This window comes from Gekko japonicus, unplaced genomic scaffold, assembly GCF_001447785.1.
Source record: "Gekko japonicus isolate JY-2015 unplaced genomic scaffold, Gekko_japonicus_V1.1 scaffold3698, whole genome shotgun sequence".
Lineage (NCBI taxonomy): Eukaryota > Metazoa > Chordata > Lepidosauria > Squamata > Gekkonidae > Gekko > Gekko japonicus.
In genome coordinates, this window is record NW_015172661.1 from 14,116 (window position 1) to 32,247 (window position 18,132).

The 18,132-nt window shown below is 49.4% G+C and overlaps 1 protein-coding gene across 1 annotated transcript in view; it reads left to right on the top strand.

The window, feature by feature from the left end:
• Positions 1 to 8,438: 8,438 nt before the first annotated feature.
• LOC107119272 (uncharacterized protein K02A2.6-like) overlaps positions 8,439 to 18,132 on the top strand; it is a gene marked incomplete at its 5' end in the record, with an annotated part of 28,205 nt that continues 18,511 nt past the window's right edge. The window contains 6 exon segments of the mRNA XM_015421739.1: positions 8,439 to 8,864; positions 9,141 to 9,308; positions 9,468 to 10,173; positions 10,176 to 10,342; positions 10,451 to 10,925; positions 11,064 to 11,810. Coding sequence (XP_015277225.1) covers positions 8,439 to 8,864; positions 9,141 to 9,308; positions 9,468 to 10,173; positions 10,176 to 10,342; positions 10,451 to 10,925; positions 11,064 to 11,810 — 2,689 coding nt within the window.

Sequence of the window (18,132 nt, forward strand, 5' to 3'; positions counted from 1 at the left end):
GCTCTCGGGGTCAGCAGGGAACGAAGCGGAGCCGGGAGCTGCGCGATGAGCGGTTGCCGGAGAGCTGGGATGCGAAGCGGCGCGGTTCCCGGAGGTCTCGGCGTCGGGGCTCGGTGCGGGGCTCGGTTTGGCGTCCGGGTCTTTGTTCATGGGGTCATGAATCCCACCTTCGTCGCCAGTGAAAAGTATGCTGACGGAGAGTGATTTCAGCTAAGCATACCTTTATTTAGTCAGGAACAAAGACGAAGGGACCAGCTCGCAGGCTGGTTTATATACGTTCAGAAAACCCGCCACCAAGTACACCTAAACACACCCCCTACTCCCGATAGGTTATTTACAGTAACCGGGTGACCATTGGTCTCCCGGCTGAGAAGCTGGCCCACCGATAGGGCCGGCTAGGATCCTACGGACCCATTGTCTTTGGACATGAAGCTATTGAAGAGTTGTGTCTGGCCAGCCCGGGCAAGTCCGGGCATGTCAGGCTGAATACATTACAGACATCTTAAAAGCTTCCAGAAACCCACATACCCAGATGATATTTTGACAAACACTGGTTGAATTCACTTTGAGTCCACCAAAAAGTTTTAAGCAGTCATTGCAACAAGTCATTAAAACAAGGTACAAATCCAGTATTAACCTAATATTAAACATCATTTTGCCAGCTGACAGTATAGGACTTTATCAGCTTAATCCTAAACAGTGTCACACACTTCTAAGCCCATTAAACTGATCTAGAAGGAGGTAACTCTGTTTAGGACTAACTCTGCAGATATTCTTTGTTGGCAGATCATAAATATGACAGTATGTATATATGTTTTGTCCATAGTATGTTTTGTGCATACCATATATGCACAGATTTTGCTTTTTATCAACTGACTGAGGAATGGTTTGAAAACATGTGGCTGAGAATTGTTGGCAGAGTTTGAGAAATAATAATTGCTAGCTGTGGAGGGTGCTTTCAGTGACTTTTACTGCAAAAGGATTTGCAAAAAAAAACAATAACCTATTGCTGGCCACTGATACAACAGAGGGACCTTCAGGATTACAAGCATTTACACACACCAGCACACTATACACAGCAAAGAGAAAAACAAGAGGCAGGCTGAACTGCAAGAGGGGAAAAAAATCAATAAATGTTGAACACTGGAGAATGCACCACAGCTCCCCCTAGGGTAAGAGTGGACTAAATGACTCTTTCAGCTGTAATTTCATTAACTAGACTTTTAGCAGGCTGTCGCTTCTCCAACAAGAATGTGTTATTAATAAATGCTATTTGATAGCATTGGTGATTGGTATGCTATAGTATTTTGAATTTGACAGGATTTGATAGCTAACGTGCTTACAAGTCTACAGCAATCAGATTTTGGATTTTAAGGTGAAACTTTAACATTATTATTTTTGCTCAAACTGTGCATCCGATTCTGAATATTTTGGAACATTGGTTTCCCTTCTTCATAGGTTTATCCTTTCCATTACATTAGACTCAAGGATTCCTTTCCACTAAGTGAGGGCTCTTATTGAGGATGTCTTCTAATTTGGCAGAAGGACTTTGACGCGTACCATAGATAACAAGAAATGACATATTTAAAGTCCTGCTTTCCCATAATATTATAGAATGAAATTTTTGGTAGGCCAGAAAGTTTACTGAAATAATGCATGGGCAGCAGGCATAGGGAAAAGATATACAAAATATTGGCCCCGGTCACACGGGCCGGAAAATGCGGGGGTGAAGCGTGGCTGTTTGCCCTGGAACAAAGTAACGTGCGGCAGCCTGATCAGACGTCCTGTCGAGGTCCCGCGGTTAGGCCGTTAGGTGCCGATCACACAGGTAGTCTGCAGCGCAGCAAAGAAGCAGCATGATGTGTTCACACCGGCAATCGCGCCGCGCCGCTTCCGTGGCAAATGGGAGGTTTTTTTGTCTCACTGAAGTTTGCGCATGTGCATGATCGTTTGTGCGCATCCTGTGGAGACTTAAAAAAAACCCCATCCGGTTTGCAATGGGACATGGGCGGGCGCCGGATGCCATGGGTTTCCAGTGGAAACGCGATCAGACGCCTGCCCTTGCCCTGCATTTTCCGGAAACTAGTACATTGTATGTGGTGGTTTTTTACTTCACATCTTCGGCAACAAGCCACGGGTTAGCCACGGGTGCACTACACTTCCCAGATGTTGCAGTGTGATCGCGCCAGGAAAATCCACCTATCATCCGTGTCTTCAGCGTGGCAACTTCTCCGTGTGAACGGGGCCATTGTGTAGCATTACTCTTGAAGCATGATGCTTTCATGAACTTAAACTTCCTTAACTTCAAAGTAGAAAATACATCTTACTGTGCTTATATACAGTCCAATCCTATGCTTATTTGTACAGATGTAAGGCCATACAACAACACACAGAAGAATACCAAAGACTCATACTCACTCTGAAGACAGAGCTATACTTCAGAACTAGGGGTATGATCCTAAAGTGCTCAACTCGGAGTAATTCTAGCTTGAATCAGTGAGTCTTGCTTCCAGGGTTCTTAAGATTACAACTACATTCAGAGAGCAGAATCTTTCCCCACTTTTCCCCTCCCACCCAGCAGACTTTCAAACAGCCAGTGTTGGGAGCTGGAGGAGCCTCATAGGCAAATAGCCATGAGACTGGGAGGGATGCTCGGACGAAGGCCAGGTGGGTGAAATCACCTTCAGACCTTTCTTTCCTTGATTAAGGAATAGTAACAGAGCAAGGTTTCTGTTGATACAAAAGGGAGGAGGAGCAATTCCAATTGCTTCTTTCTACTGCAGCTTCGATGCTATGTGGCATTTTATCCACGAGAGTTCTATGACTCCCAGCACCTGGGCTGGAGGTGTTAAGGGTTAATGGGAGTTCACAGTGTGTAGTGTGCAGGATCCAGCTCAGGATGTGTTTCCTTTCCTTGACTCTACAAAATTGGCTAATGAGAGTGGTATGTCAACCATGATGTGTGATAAGTTACACTAGTTGTTATGGAGGTGACTGAGGAGGACATACTGCAGGGATGTCATTGACAGTGGCAGTCCCATGCACAGTTCTAGCCTCAAAATACGGGAAGTCATAGGCTTCTTGCCATTCTCCAACACAACACGCAAGCAAAAGTAACCAGGGGTGAATATGAGGAGGCAACTCTGAGTTTTGCTTGGAGATAGGCTTCATGTAAGCAAAGAAGGTAAATGTGAGATTTGAAGCTGGTGCTCCTTCCTAGGTGCTAAAATGCACCACATAAAATGTCTGTGGGCTGCAGATGTGCAGAACCAGTATACACACAGGCTTACAGGTTCAATTTTAAAAAAGTGCAAATCAAAAACAAAGCTGGGATTTTTGAGATGAAACAGCAGGACTGCAAACAGCAGGAGGAAGTAGTGTATGAACCTTTGAGGCTCCTTTGATTCCTGGCAGAGATTCATACAAACCTGAAATCATTTTTAACCTCCCGTACTTGTGTAAATTGTTACTCATGCAAATACATTATTTCCTCCATGCAGCTGCATTCATTGGACCATCTTGCGTGGAGGATTTAAATGCACATGAACGAGACTTGGCTCTGAAAGCCAGATAACCTGCCTACTCTCTGTGTGTGCATTTTCACTTCTACTAATGCGCCTTCCTTCCTGCCTTCCTTAGTCCTTACATGCTATGATACTAAACATGCTAGCAACATTTTGTAAGTGTGTAAAGTACTGCTTATCTGTTATCTCAGTAATTATTTTACATCCTCATGAAGGAAAGCAATATTGTTATTCCTATATTATAAACGGGGGTTTAAAGCTAGTGTTATGAGATTTGAAAGCAGAGATTAGCACCCCCACTCTGTTTTGATCCTATTTTGATCGCAAATGGTGAGCATCCTCCTCAAATACTTGACTTTGCTCAAAATTGTTCTAAATTTTATTGCAAGACACTTGTTTATGCACACTGTTTTTTTCTGTAGCTGCTTCCATTCACTCATCTGCCCAGCACATATGGCTGTTGAAAGAAGTGATTTGATCTTCTTATGGAGAGCGAGCGAGCTGTATTGTTTGTATCTGCCCATTTTGTCTTGCTGACTCAGTATTAATTCATGGGAATATTCAAGTCCAGATTACAAATCCAGAGTGATCCAGTGGAGTGCCTGACTCAAGAGAAAACCATTTTTGTAAGAAAGGTAAGTTCAGTTGCCCGCCCACCCCTTGAATGAAATACAACACAAGTTATGGGTTAAACTGGGAATTTATTTATATGCAGGGGTCTTGTTGTAGAAAAAGAGCTGCCGGAGCTCATTAGCATAACTCATTAGCATAACTTATTTGCATATGCCCCGCCCCCTGACATCACCGGAAGTGACAGAAGGCCACACCCCCTGACATCACCGGAAGTGTGTCAGAAGGCCCGGCTACTTACCCTCCTGCTTCATCCTCATTCCCAAACGGAATGAGGATCGAAGCAGAGGGCGGGGTAAAGAAGGGGGCGGGGCTTCACCACGTGACCGCCCCGCCCCCTAGAGGTTCTCTTCCGGAGCTCCGTACCTGAGAGCTCCCCCCCGACTAGAGCCCTGTTTATATGTAAGATGATCTGCACCGATACATTAAAGCACGGGTTGCCTTGGGCTTGCAAAGCAAGCCTCCTAACAGGGCAAACCCACCCCGGTTCAGAGCCAGGTCTGGGATCCTTCCGGACCTTACTTTTCACGGCCCACATGCCAGTGCATGGGGGGGAGGTCACCCCGACTGCAAAGCCCATAGGCACCCAGTATGAGGACCCCTCCTATTGTTGATATCTCAGGGTGCTTGCCAATTCCAAATCCACTCAACCTGTGCTTTTCCCACTACAGAGGGAGTTAGCCTTGGCTTAACTCCCCTCCCACCAACCATTAACCACTGGTTACACAGACCATCTTGCAGATTAGCACAGCAAAAGACCAACCCAGTAACCCCACTGTGCTCTTAATGGATGTGGCACCATGGTTTGATCTGGGGGTGGGGACCGCCAAAATTAGTGCCCAGATCGTTGCCGCCAAAAAGCCCGACCATGGCCTGGGGAGGCACTCCTGCCAACTGACAATCACTTGAACCTGCCAAATGTTACACCAGTGCTGAGCTACTGATCCATGTGCCGCATCCTGAAAAGCAATAAAAACATCAGCCAGCACCAGTGACTGCCTTCAGAACCATATGCCCATTGCCTCTCATGGCCCAACACCATATCTCAGCAGGACCAGACCCCCGCCTGCAGCTGCCAAATCTGCTCCAATGCCAAGGAGTGGGTACCGAAGTTACCCTTCTGTTAGCCATCCGTGCCCCCGCGTGGCCACCCTGTCCAACTCCAGCCACTAAGGGTGCTCCCAGCCCTGGAGTGGCCTCTGGGTCCCACACCAGTGACTGCCATCAGCACCATATGCCCATGGCCTCCCAAGGCCCAACACCATTTCTGAGGGACTAGACCCCCCCCCTGCAGCTGCCAAAGCCACTCCAATGCCAAGGAGTGGGTACCAAAGTTACCCCTCTGCTAGCCATCCAGGCCCCCACAAGGCAACCCAGGCCAACTCTGGCTCCTAAGGGTGCTCCTAGCCCTTGCGTGGCCCCGGAACTAGACTGAGGGGGGGACAATTGCTCTCATTAAGTACAGGAAGGGCTGGCACTTGGGGGGGGGGGTCAGGGAGCAGTTCCTGTTGGCAGCAGAGGATAGGACTCGCAATAATGAATTTAAACTAAGGGCGAGAAGGTACCAGCTGGATATTGGAAACACTTTTTACAGTATGAGTTGTGCAACAGTGGAATCAGCTGCCTAGGGCACTGGTGAGCTCACTCTCACTGGCAGTTTTTAAGCCATGGCTGGATGCTGTAAGCTGATCCTGCATTGAGCAGGTGGTTGGACTAGGTCAGGGGTCTGCAACCTTTAAGACATAAAGAGCCACTTGGACCCATTTCCGACGGAAAAAAACCCCGGGAGCTAGGCGAAGGGAGCCGCAAGGGGGGAAATCGGCGGCCGGCTCGGACGTTCGGGGACGGGGACGACACGACGGCGGCACTGGGAGCGGGCGCCAGAAGTCATGGGCGGGCCAGCCGGCCAAGCCTCCCGACCCTTCCGGATCAGCCCGGGAAGGAAGGAAGACACCAGCGGCTCCCCGGGGCTCCAGCAGGGACTGCGCGGGTCGTGCCGAGGCGAGCGACCGGCGGAACCCGGCAATCGGCTTTCCCCAGCAGCCAGAGGACCCCGAGCCCCCCCGGCCTGTCTGGACAGCGCCCCGCACCCCCCACCCCCGCCTTCGGCCGTGCCGCAGCAGGACGCTTACCTCGGCCGGCCCCCATCGCTCCTCCTCTGGCGCCGGTCCCAGGCGAGGCTGCGCGGGGCTCCCGCGGAGGAGGGACAAAGGCAGGCGAGGCGAGGCTAGCCCGGCCCAGCCCCGCCTGCTCTCTCCCTCCTCTGCGCAGCTCGACGCCCGCCCGGCAGCTGGGGCTCCTCCTCCTCCTCCCTCCCAAGCAACGGCGCTTGCCCAAGCCGGTTCGCACGGCCAAAGCGCCTCGGGGCCGCCTCTTCGCGCCGCTCGCTCCTCCTCTTCCTACGCTCTGCACTGAAGGCCGAGCCGGGCGTCCAGCAGAGGCCTCCTCCGGAGTCCCGGGGGGGGGGAGCAAGGTAACTCTGTGTACCGGTTGCTGGGGAATGCAACCTCTCCGCGCCGCTCCGCCTCCGCCCCGCCTCCGCCCCGCTTCCTATCAGACTAAAAGCATTACATCCCGTAAAGCTCACTGAGAGGAGGCGGGGCGGAGGCAGAGCGGCGCGCAGACATCCCAAAGCGCAGCTGCGAGATTTCGTCATTCGGCGACTCGCAAGGGCTGCTGGGATACATGAAGCTGCTTCCGGAGCCGCGGCAAACGTTCCAAAGAGCCGCATGCGGTTCCGGAGCCGCGGGTTGCCGACCGCCGGACTAGGTGGTCCCTTCTGATTCTGTTATTCCATGAAGCTGTTTTCCAGGAGTTTCCCAACTCAAAGTTGGCAACCTGAACCCTGAAATGCCCAAGCCATGAATGGTGCAAGTGAGCTGTTCAGTATTTGAGTGATTCTGTTGAGGGTGATAAATAGACTGGTAGGCAGAACCTAGAAGGAAGGAGCTTCCAAGTCCAGTTGCAGTATGCCCAGGTTATCAAATCACCGACTACTGGCACCCAACGCTCCCTCTAAGGGGTGGAGTCTTGTGAGCAAAAATTCTACTTTGTGAGCTACTGGCATTAAAGTTGTGAGCGAGCGATTAGGCTGCTGCCATAAATTAATTTGCTCTTGTGGGGAAGCCATCCTTCCCTAGCTAAGACAACAATGTGTGAGCCGGAGGCTATAAAACTGTGAGTTAGCTCACACTAACTCAGCTTAGAGGGAACACTGCTGGCACCTACCACATCTCTCCCAAGTCTCTGGCAGAGGTCTCTCGCAGTATCCCTCAGTGCTCCCTTGAACTGGGTAAGTTGGGAATGGCACCTAGGACCTCTAGCAGTTTGGTGTAGTGGTTAAGTGCACAAACTCCAGTCTGGGAGAACCGGGCCCAACTCCCCACTCCTCCACCCACAGCTGCCAGATGACCCTGGGCAAGCCACAGCCCTGTCAGAGCTGTTCTCTCAAGGGTGTCTGCCACAGGGAGGGGATGGGAAAGGAGCCCGCAAGCCGCTCTGAGACTCCGAGTGAAGGGCAGAGTACAAATCCAATCTCCTCTTCTTCTCTTCTAACATGGCCAGCAGCCATCCCACCCCTGTGACATGGCCATTGCCTGGACAGCCGCTTTCCTTCCAACAACTGCTCCTAAACCCATGGTGCTGCCCTGCCCACATCAGACTATTGGTACCTCCCAACCACAGCGGTGTTGTAATGTATTCAGATGCTGCCCTGAATGCATTAGGAGGTATGTGAATCCTCCCATAGAGAAGCCATGCAAAGCTTCAAGCTTCGGCAGGGATTCGCGCCGAAAAGTATTGTGGCCAATCAGATTTGAATGTATGTAAGCGGGACCGCTTATGATTGGTCGTTCATGCGAACAACCTGATAGGTTGGTTTAATGTACAGTAGATGTGGCTACATTAGCCCGGAATGTTTAAATACCGAGCAGCTGAAATGGACAAGCTGTTCGGGCTATGAGGAGTTGTACGTGTCAGAAGAAGTCGATTGAAGAGCTGAATAAACTTGAGTTTTGCTGAATCACTCTCTGACTATCATTGTTAAGCACGGACTTAACAATTGGCGACGAGGATGGGATCCAGGAGCGGGTAGGCAGCCCCGCTGGTCCCGACCCAACGACGGACAACCAAGAGCAGCAGCTTGCCGTGGCAGAGCAGCGACAGGCACCACCAGCACCGGTGGCAGCTATCGCAGCTATGGCCAATAGCCCGAAGTTCGAGGCATTCGAACCAGCGACCGAGGACTGGGACGCCTACCTGCTGAGGTTCGGGTTCCACCTCGAAGCGAACGACATCACCACGGAGGAGAAGAAGCGAGCCACCCTCCTGAGCTCTTGTGGCAAGAGCGTGTTCGATGTCGCCAGGTCTCTGGTGGCACCAGCGGACATCGGAACAGTGCCGTTCAAAGAGCTGACGGAGAAGTTGAAGGCACACTTCTCCCCGCAACCGTCGGAGATCGCTAGCCGGCACGCGTTCTTCAAGAGGAACCAAGCGCCCAACGAGACCGTGTCCGATTTTGTAGCGGCTCTACGTAAAGCGGCCAGACCGTGTAACTTCGCCGACGTAGAGGAGGCCCTGCGAGACAGGCTGGTGTGTGGCATGCGGGACGAGCGTCTGCAGCAGCGCCTGTTCGCAACGGCGAAACTGACCTGGGCCGACGCCTACAATGAAGCCATCGCAGCGGAGACAGCGGACAAATCGACCCGTGAGGTGCGTCAGCGTCTGGCTGCAACAGAGCTACGCGTTCACCACCAGGGGTCCGAAGGAGAGCGTGAGGGCGCGGCTGAAGACGTCTGCGCTGTGAAAGGGCCTGCGAACCAGCGGACCCAAGTGAGGACTTCGCCCACTCCTCCTTGCACCGGCTGTGGCGGCAAGCACTCCAGAGAAAGCTGCTGGACCAAGGACGTCGACTGCAGAGCATGCGGAAGGCGGGGCCACATCGCTCGTGCTTGCAGAGCGCCAAAAGTTTCAACGCCCTCAAACAAGCCCAGGAAGCAACGTTCCCGAGCCACACAGCATGAAACCAGCTGCCAGGTCGTACGATCAAGCGCACCTTCGGTCCAACGAATCGGAGGCACCGGCAAGATCAACGTGACGGTCCATCTAGACGGCGTTCCGTGTGGCATGGAGGTCGACTCGGGATCGTCGGTGACCGTAATTTCGTCCAAGTCATGGCAGCAGTTGTTCCCCACCAGGAGTCGTCGCCGGCTGAAGCCAGCAGACACACAAGTGTCCGACTTCCAGGGCAAGCGTATACCTCTGGCAGGGAGGGATACGTTTGAAGTTGAGTTTAAGGGGAAGCGGGCGACCCTTTCATTGTTGGTGGCTGAGGGGAACAGAGTGAATTTGCTGGGGCTTGACTGGTTTGAACCGTTGGGAATTGCTATTTCTGGCATTAATAGTGTAACGAAGAATAAATGGGCTGTACTGTATAAGGAATTTACTGATGTGTTTGGGGGTGGCCTGGGAAAATATACGGGACCCCCAGTAGCGTTTGAACTTGATCCTGCCGTGAGGCCGGTTCGCCTCAAGTATAGGAAGGTTCCCATTCCTCTTAAGCCCAGAATCGAAGCAGAGCTGGACAAGCTCATCGAGCAGGGCGTGTTAGAGCCAGTTCCCTTCAGTCGGTGGGAGACCCCCATTGTAACCCCTGTTAAGCCGGACGGGTCAGTACGCATCTGTGCTGACTACAAATGCACCATAAATCGGGCATTGCAACAGCACTCGTACCCAGTACCGGTAATTAGCCATGTCTGGGCATCGTTGGGGGGGGGAAAAGTCTTTGCGAAGTTCGACTTGGCCCAGGCTGACCAGCAGCTTCCCGTGACCAAGGAAGCTGCTGAAGCACAGACCATTGTGACACACAGGGGGGCGTTCAAAGTAAACAGGCTCCAATTTGGTGTGAATGTGGCCCCAGGGATTTTTCAGAGTCTCATGGAAGGGCTGTTGAGGGGGGTACCAGGAACGGTCCCTTATTTTGATGACGTTCTCATTGCTGGAAGATCCGATGAGGAACTTATGCACTCAGAGAAGTGCTCAAGCGTTTCCGTAAGGCCGGATTGAAAGTAAAACAATCCAAATGTTTGATAGGGGTGGATAGCGTGGAATTCCTGGGGTTCAGAGTGGACCAAAATGGCGTACACCCCACAGACGAGAAGGTGAGAGCTATAAAAAATGCCCCTTGCCCCGTGAATAAAAAAGAGCTGCAAGCCTTCCTCGGGCTGCTCAATTTTTATCACGCCTTTCTCCCCCACAAGGCGTCCGTGGCGGCACCTTTACATGCGCTCCTTCACAAGGACGCAAAATGGCGGTGGGGTGCTGAACAAAAAAAGGCGTTTGAAGGGGTGAAATCGTTGTTGTCATCAAATGCAGTGTTGACCCATTACGATGACCAGAAATTGTTGGTCTTGGCCGCAGATGCCTCTCCTTATGGGGTGGGGGCGGTATTAAGTCATGTAATGGAAGACGGGCGGGAGGCCCCCGTCGCGTTTTATTCAAAGTCACTGAGTGAAACTGAAAAGAACTATGCCCAGATCGATAAAGAGGGACTGGCGCTCGTTTCTGCAGTAAAGAAATTCCACGATTTCTTGTATGGCAGACATTTCCTACTTGTGACGGACCACAAGCCGCTGCTTGGGATCTTTGCCCCGGACCGGCAACTCCCAAGCATAATGTCTGCCAGAATGCTCCGTTGGGCCTTGTTTTTGTCGGCCTATGACTATGACCTGGAGCACCGGCCGGGCAAGGCCATCGGACATGCGGACGCATTAAGTCGTTGCCCGCTGCCCGGCCGAGATTTGGACCCTGCGCCAACGGCCTCTGTGTTGGCCATCGAAGAACTGCCGCAAGCACCCATCACCTCCAAGGACATTGCCGCTGCGTCGGCTAAGGACAGTGTAATTGCGAGAGTTCTTAACTGGGTTTGGAGGGGGTGGCCGATGGGTGCTATGGAGCCGGAATTTCGCATGTACAAAGCGCGCCAAAACGAGCTGTCTGTGTCTAAGGGCTGTTTACTGTGGGGAAACCGGGTGGTGGTGCCTCACTGCCTCAGACAAAAAGTGCTGAAATCACTCCATGAGGGCCATCCAGGCATGGTCCACATGAAGGCACTGGCCCGTGGTTATGTGTGGTGGCCCGGGCTTGATGCGGAAATCGAGGATTGGGTCAGAGTGTGTGAGCCCTGTCAGCAGGCTAGGCCTGAGCCGTCAACCGCCACTCCGCAGCGTTGGGAGTCGGCGGGAAAACCTTGGTCGAGGCTCCACCTAGATTTTGCGGGGCCAGTTCAGGGACAAATGTTCCTTATTATTGTTGATGCGTATACGAAATGGTTGGAGGTTGCGCACATGCATTCCACCACTTCCGGGTCTGTCATCAATGTGCTGCGGCGCCTGTTTGCGACCCATGGTATACCCGATGTATTGGTCAGTGATAACGGGACGCAATTTACATCTATGGAGTTTGAAAAATTTCTGGCTGATAACGGAATCAGGCAGATTACATCGGCCCCATTCCACCCGGCTTCGAATGGCCAGGCGGAAAGAATGGTAAGAACCACCAAAGAAGCACTGAGTAAATTGGTTTATGGTGACTGGGGGGTAAAGCTAGCTTCGTTCTTGCTCAGACAGCATGTTACCCCTTGTTCAGCAACTGGCCGCAGTCCGGCCGAAATGCTGATGGGCCGGAGGCTGGCAACCCTATTAGATAGGTTGCACCCGGACCTGAATGACCTTAAGCCACCACAGCAGAGTGAACAAACGAAGGTACGCATATATGAGAAAGATGACAAGGTGTATGCGAGGAATTATGCCAGTGGTCACTTGTGGCTCCCAGCCACTATTGTTGAAACTGTTGGGTCCAGAATGTATGTGGTACGACTTGCTGATGGTCGCAAGTGGCGTAGGCACATAGACCAGTTGAGGCAACGGTGGGCGACTGACCGACCCAACGCGTTGCCAACTGAGTCAATAGACCCCGAGGACCTTCCGAGACCTCCCCTGGAGGCGAGTGCTGACGGGCCTGAGGGCATCAGCACTGTTCCAGAGGCAGGGCAGACCCCTACTCTCGAACCGAACGTAACGGATGGAAGTGTTCCTGACTCTGCGGTCCCAGAGTTGAACGAAGTGCCACTGACGGAGATGTGCCCTGAGCCTAGTCCACCTAGGAGGTCTCAGAGAACGAGAAGAGCACCTTCCTACCTAAGTGATTATGATTGTTCGTAGTTGTTTTTGCTTAGGGGGGAGGGATTTGTAATGTATTCAGATGCTGCCCTGAATGCATTAGGAGGTATGTGAATCCTCCCATAGAGAAGCCATGCAAAGCTTCAAGCTTCGGCAGGGATTCGCGCCGAAAAGTATTGTGGCCAATCAGATTTGAATGTATGTAAGCGGGACCGCTTATGATTGGTCGTTCATGCGAACAACCTCATAGGTTGGTTTAATGTACAGTAGGTGTGGCTACATTAGCCCGGAATGTTTAAATACCGAGCAGCTGAAATGGACAAGCTGTTCGGGCTATGAGGAGTTGTACGTGTCAGAAGAAGTCGATTGAAGAGCTGAATAAACTTGAGTTTTGCTGAATCACTCTCTGACTATCATTGTTAAGCACGGACTTAACAGGTGTATTAGGCTGTGTTGTTGTTGTTGTTGTTGTTTCCCCACTGCATTTTGTTTTAAAGTTTCCTGTTTGTTTTAGAGTGGTGGTTTCAGTTTTTCTGTGCATCATTTTGACCAGCTTGGTTGGAAGGCAATTCATGTTGCTAACTTAATAAATGTTGTACAGTTTATAAATTTGCCCCTTCTATCAGAAGTAGAAGCTTATAGCACAGCGCAATTGAAGCAAACCCATTCACCTGATTTTAATTATTTGAAAACAGTTAGTAATGTCTCCTTGTTCTTAAATAAACACCTCACTCATCATTCCCCGATACCATACTCATCCCATTACCATGTGCTTTGTCTGAACTGCACCCTACTATAGTCAAGGCTGATGATATGCATGATTACAAACTGGTTTCTTAAACTGAAATGCCTCTAAACTGGCACGTCACAATCCTGCACCTGTGTGGTTTTTAGAGTCTGGGTGCTGTGACTGCCTCTCAGAAAGTACTGCAACCCTGTGTTGGAATAGGCCAGGGAGGGAGGCTTCACCTTAAACTGAAGCAGACCCCACAGTCCATCATGGTCTGTAACACCCTTTATACTGGCAGCTGCACTCCGGGGTTTCAGGAAGAAGTCCCTCATGCCCCCCCCCCCGGGGTCCGGTCTCTCACCATAGTGATGCTAGGGAGCAAAGTCCTATAACTTACTGGGGAAAGTTCCTAGTGAACTGCTGCCCTGAAGAATAGGTAAAGCACACATGAAGCTGCCTTATACCGAATCAGAGGGTTGGTTTGCCAGTCAGCATCCTCTCCTCAGACTAGCAGCAGTTTCCCCAGGTCCCCGGCCAAAATCCTTTAAGGTAAAAGGGCGTGCTGAGCTACTGACCCTATGCTCCTCGACCCCTTCCCAATCCTGCCTGTGGCCTGCTAAATACCTCCATGGAGGGGCCCCTTCCCACAGCAACAAAGATGCCGTCAGCAGCGAAGGCCCATAAGCCCCTAGCAAAAAGAGTCAGACGAGCATGGGGCAGAGGTCTGGGGAAGTCAGACTGGCATGGGGCAGAGGTCTGGGGAAGTCAGACTGGCATGGGGCAGAGGGCACACAAAACTGCCTGAATGGGATGGGGACAGGTGGCCAGGCACCCAGGGATGAGTGCCTGGATGGACGGAGAGGCTGCCTGGTGGCCCGCACTGGGCAAGGCCTCACACAAAGCCAAGGGAAGAAATGGGCACCGGCACCTAAACAGCATGAGGTCAGCCAGGTGACAAATGGAGAAGCACCCCCAGAGGGGTGGAACGAAGAAAGCTATCTGCCTTCAAGCTTGTGCCCTTGGAGGGCAGCTGCCACCAGACTTAGCCGGCGAGCTTGTCCTTGATTGGTCAGCGCTCCTGCTCTGAGCACTAATTGGTTTGCTACCCCTCGTGCTTCATCCAAGAAGAGGGGGGGGCAGGCAAATGCCAGCACCTGCTCCATGGGCAGGCACTGAAGTTTTCCAACTTCCATTTATGACTTGGTATTGCAGGTCTATAGTTCAGCAGTTTGAGACCCTAGTGCCACATGACGGAGTGAGCTCCTGTCTCTGGCCCCAGCTCCTGCCAAGCTAGCAGTTTCAATTCCTGTTTGGGTCCTATATCAATTGTTTACTGCCTTACAAGTGTAACAGGGGCTTTGTTGTATGTTGTATTCGGTACTATTTGACCTCTGAAGAAGGCTCTTTTGGGGCCAAAATGTGTCAGGTCATATATGGTTCCTTTTGTGTATTTGTCACTTTGATTACATTATGAGGCTTTATATGGCCCCCTACAAGGTTTTTAACTGTTTTTGAAATAAACACATATACTTTTGTCTATAATTATTGGTGTTTTTAACTTTTGGTCCCTTACTAATTTTCTAAACTTCCTTTGGAGGTTTTGGCTCTTGCTTGATTGGTTTAGTTTCTCGGCCTCTTTTTTCATGGGTGTAATTTAAATGGTCACGAGAGGCTTCTTTACAATCTCCTCCAACCCAGCTGTGAACTAAGAATTAGGGAGTAGTGAAAAAAAGCTATAGCACCTTTTCACTCCATGCTCAGCTTTTGCTGCTTTTTTCACTATTAATATTATTGGTGATCGTCATATTGCTGCTGCAGGAAGGTTGCTGCACTTCATTTTCATGTGCTGGTTTACAACTACATAAATACTGGAAAGTTCCATGTGGCGTAGCCATTTCCCAGCATGCATTCATTCTCCAGAGGCAAGCAATTTCACTCACTAGTGGGAGCACAGGGAAACAGCTATGCAATCTCATTGGGTTAGTATACTAAATCGGGCAATCGTACATATATTTCTATTCAATCTATAGATGATATCACTGCCCTAAAAAGCAAGAATTTGCTTTCCTATAATGCTTTATTATTACTCAAACTCATTCAAAGTACTTTGAAGCTCAGGAGAGAGCAAAACTGTTCATTTTTTTGGGTATGCACAGTGCTGTCTTTTATACCCAGTGTGTTGGCACAAATTCCTTTTGTCCCACAAAGGAATATGAACAGTATGAGCAGCAGCCAGGCAGTCTAATCCTGCAAAGCAAAATTGATTGCTATAATGCAATTACTGATGAGTACCATGGAACCTAAAGCAGCAGCCTTTTGCCAGGCATTTACCCCAACCTGTACAAGTTTATAGAGAAAGCTCTACTAAGATGAATTGTACCTACTTTCTAGCAATGATGCTTAGCTTAGCACCAAGGTCATGTAAATCCCTATTTACACTTAGGATCACAATACAATCAACAACAACTGCATGTTATGTTAGTATGACATCCCATTCTTCTTTACAAAACACACTGGGAGATGGCATGCTTAGCAGTGAGAAGCTGAGAAGGGCAGTGGTTGCTTAATCTCCGCTCTACCAACCACTTTTCTCCTGAACCATGTTTATGAGGTATACACAGGACAGAAAACATGGCAAATTGAATGATGGGGGAATTGCAGGTGAACATCAGTTTGATGGGGAAAGGTGCTTTGTAAAGGGCCCACGGGGGCAGGGCTTGGAGCCAGGACATTCTCAATGTGACATTCCTAGTGTGATGTCATCACATTGGGAATGCCCCAACCCCTCTGGGAATGCCCTCGCAAAGTCCCCTGCTGGGGGAGAAGATGGACCTGGCAACCCTAGTGCAGGGACCTTAATGGAAAAATCCATTCTGTATTTTCTTAATGGAAAAATCCATTCCCAGAAGAGCTTCCTGCTAAAGCAGGGAAAGACAAGATGGGGGGAGCTGGGAACTTTGGCAGCCTCAAGCTTCAAAGGGTGAGGCCAGGAGGGGGAGGGGGGGAGAAAAGAGCCAGCAGGCCCGATTGAAACCATAGGTGGGCAACTTCTGGCCTGAAGTTTGACACCCCTTCCTTATACTGTTATTGCTGTTGTTTGTAGTGTTTTTATTAATGGATGAGGTCAGCAGCAGAGCATTCTGGCAGACTGAAATATTCTCCCACGATTTTTTGAATCTAGTAAAAAAAAATGTTGTCCATGTCATTTATTCTCTTGTGTTATTGCAGGGTTCAGTTTCTGAATCTGTGTCTGTGAGATGGTCTGTTGCTTCCAATAAGTAGTAGTTTTAGATGGGGGGAGTGGTTTGGAATTAAGGAGAGCATAAATAACTGTGATACTTGCATCATTGAAAAGTGCCATTGTACTGGGTAGGCTATAGATGACTGCTAGTGCATCAGAGCTGTTTTTATTGTGAAGTGTACGTGATAAATCATGATCTGCTGTTTGTCTTGGGTACCAGATTTATCAGTCTGTTTCTTCACTGCAAAAATTCATAATGTAAACTCTTCATGTTTGAATTCCTATCCAAGGAATTGGAACAAATACAGTTGTATTATTGGGTAGGTAGACAATGGATCATGTGGTATAATCTAGGTAGGTGTTGGAAGCATATATGTAGTAGCGGCTGGGTTTCAGGTATAAATCCACCAAATACTTACAATGCTATATGAACTGATGCAGACTCAGGTTAATGGTGGATTGCAAGTTGTTGAATACTTGGTGGAATTATAAAAAAATCCTAGTGAAATTATCAACAAAAATATCAAGACTGTCCTTCCATGGAGCTTTATTGTGGAGAGATGTCATCAGTATATCTCAGCTAGATAAGCAGTCCTGGGGAATAGGATCTGAGGAAGCATTATTGTACATGTGGGCATACTGTCTTGTAGGTACCAATAGGCAATAGCAATACTCAGAGCCTCTCTATCCTTGTTTTCTTGGATATTAGGAATGTAGATTCTTCAGAAAATGAAAGTATCCAGCAGCAACAACAAAAGATCTAGGGATTTCCACTAATCTAGTTTAACAGTCAAAGAAGCTAACAATAGTACAAAAATTTAAACAGTAAAATCAACAAAATAAATTTAATAATGAGGAGATTAATAGTTCATTAAAAAATAAAAGCAAACCCTGAAACAGTAATGACACTATTTCATGTAAGTGTTTGTATGTATGGTTTTAGTGTTTTCTATTCTATTTTTCTTGCTTGTATCCTCATATAACACAACACATTAAAGCCATAAAGGCCAAGCATGAGTGGGCAAGGCAAGTTCCTGGAGTAGGGAATTACACAGACTCATGGTTGTCATGGGAGGGGGGACTGCTCCTTAGTAACCAACTTCATTTCTTTCATTGCAGGTACTGAGAGCCAGTTTGGTGTAGTGGTTAAGTGCGCGGACTCTAATCTGGAGAACCGGGTTTGATTCCCCACTCCTCCACTTGCACCTGCTGATGTGACGTTAGGTCAGTCACAAGCTCTGGCACAGCTGTCCTTGAAAAAGAGCAGTTTGTGTCAGAGTTCTCTCAGCCCCACCCACCTCACAGGGTATCTGTTGTGGGGAGGGGAAGGGAAAGGAGTTTGTAAGCCGCTCCGAGACACCTTTGGGTAGTGAAGGGCGGGGTATAAATCCAATCTCTTCTCTTCTTCTTCTTTTTCTACTTAGAACAGGCCACCAGATGATCCTCTCCCCTCAGGCACTGATAGTGACAGCATTCAAAATAATAGGGGTCTAGGATTGTGGGATTTGTGGTCTTAGGATAGTAAATAGAAAATGCAGAATATTTTTTTTTAAACTATAGGAAATCATTTAGTTCTCTCTGGTAAGGCCTCAGGATAGTAACCAGTAAAATATAGTTCTGTGTTTTGTCCCTTTGTTTGCTTTGTATAATGAAGAGCAGTTCCTGAGACTGTGGATGGTGTTCCATGTTCTTTGGATGCTGTTCCATGACAAGCAGTAGTCTAAAGGTATCATGCATTTGCTAGACCATCAAAATATGGATGCTAGATAATAATAATAGTGTATTGTTGTTGTTGTTATTGTTGTTGCTGTTATTGATAAGCAGTCATAT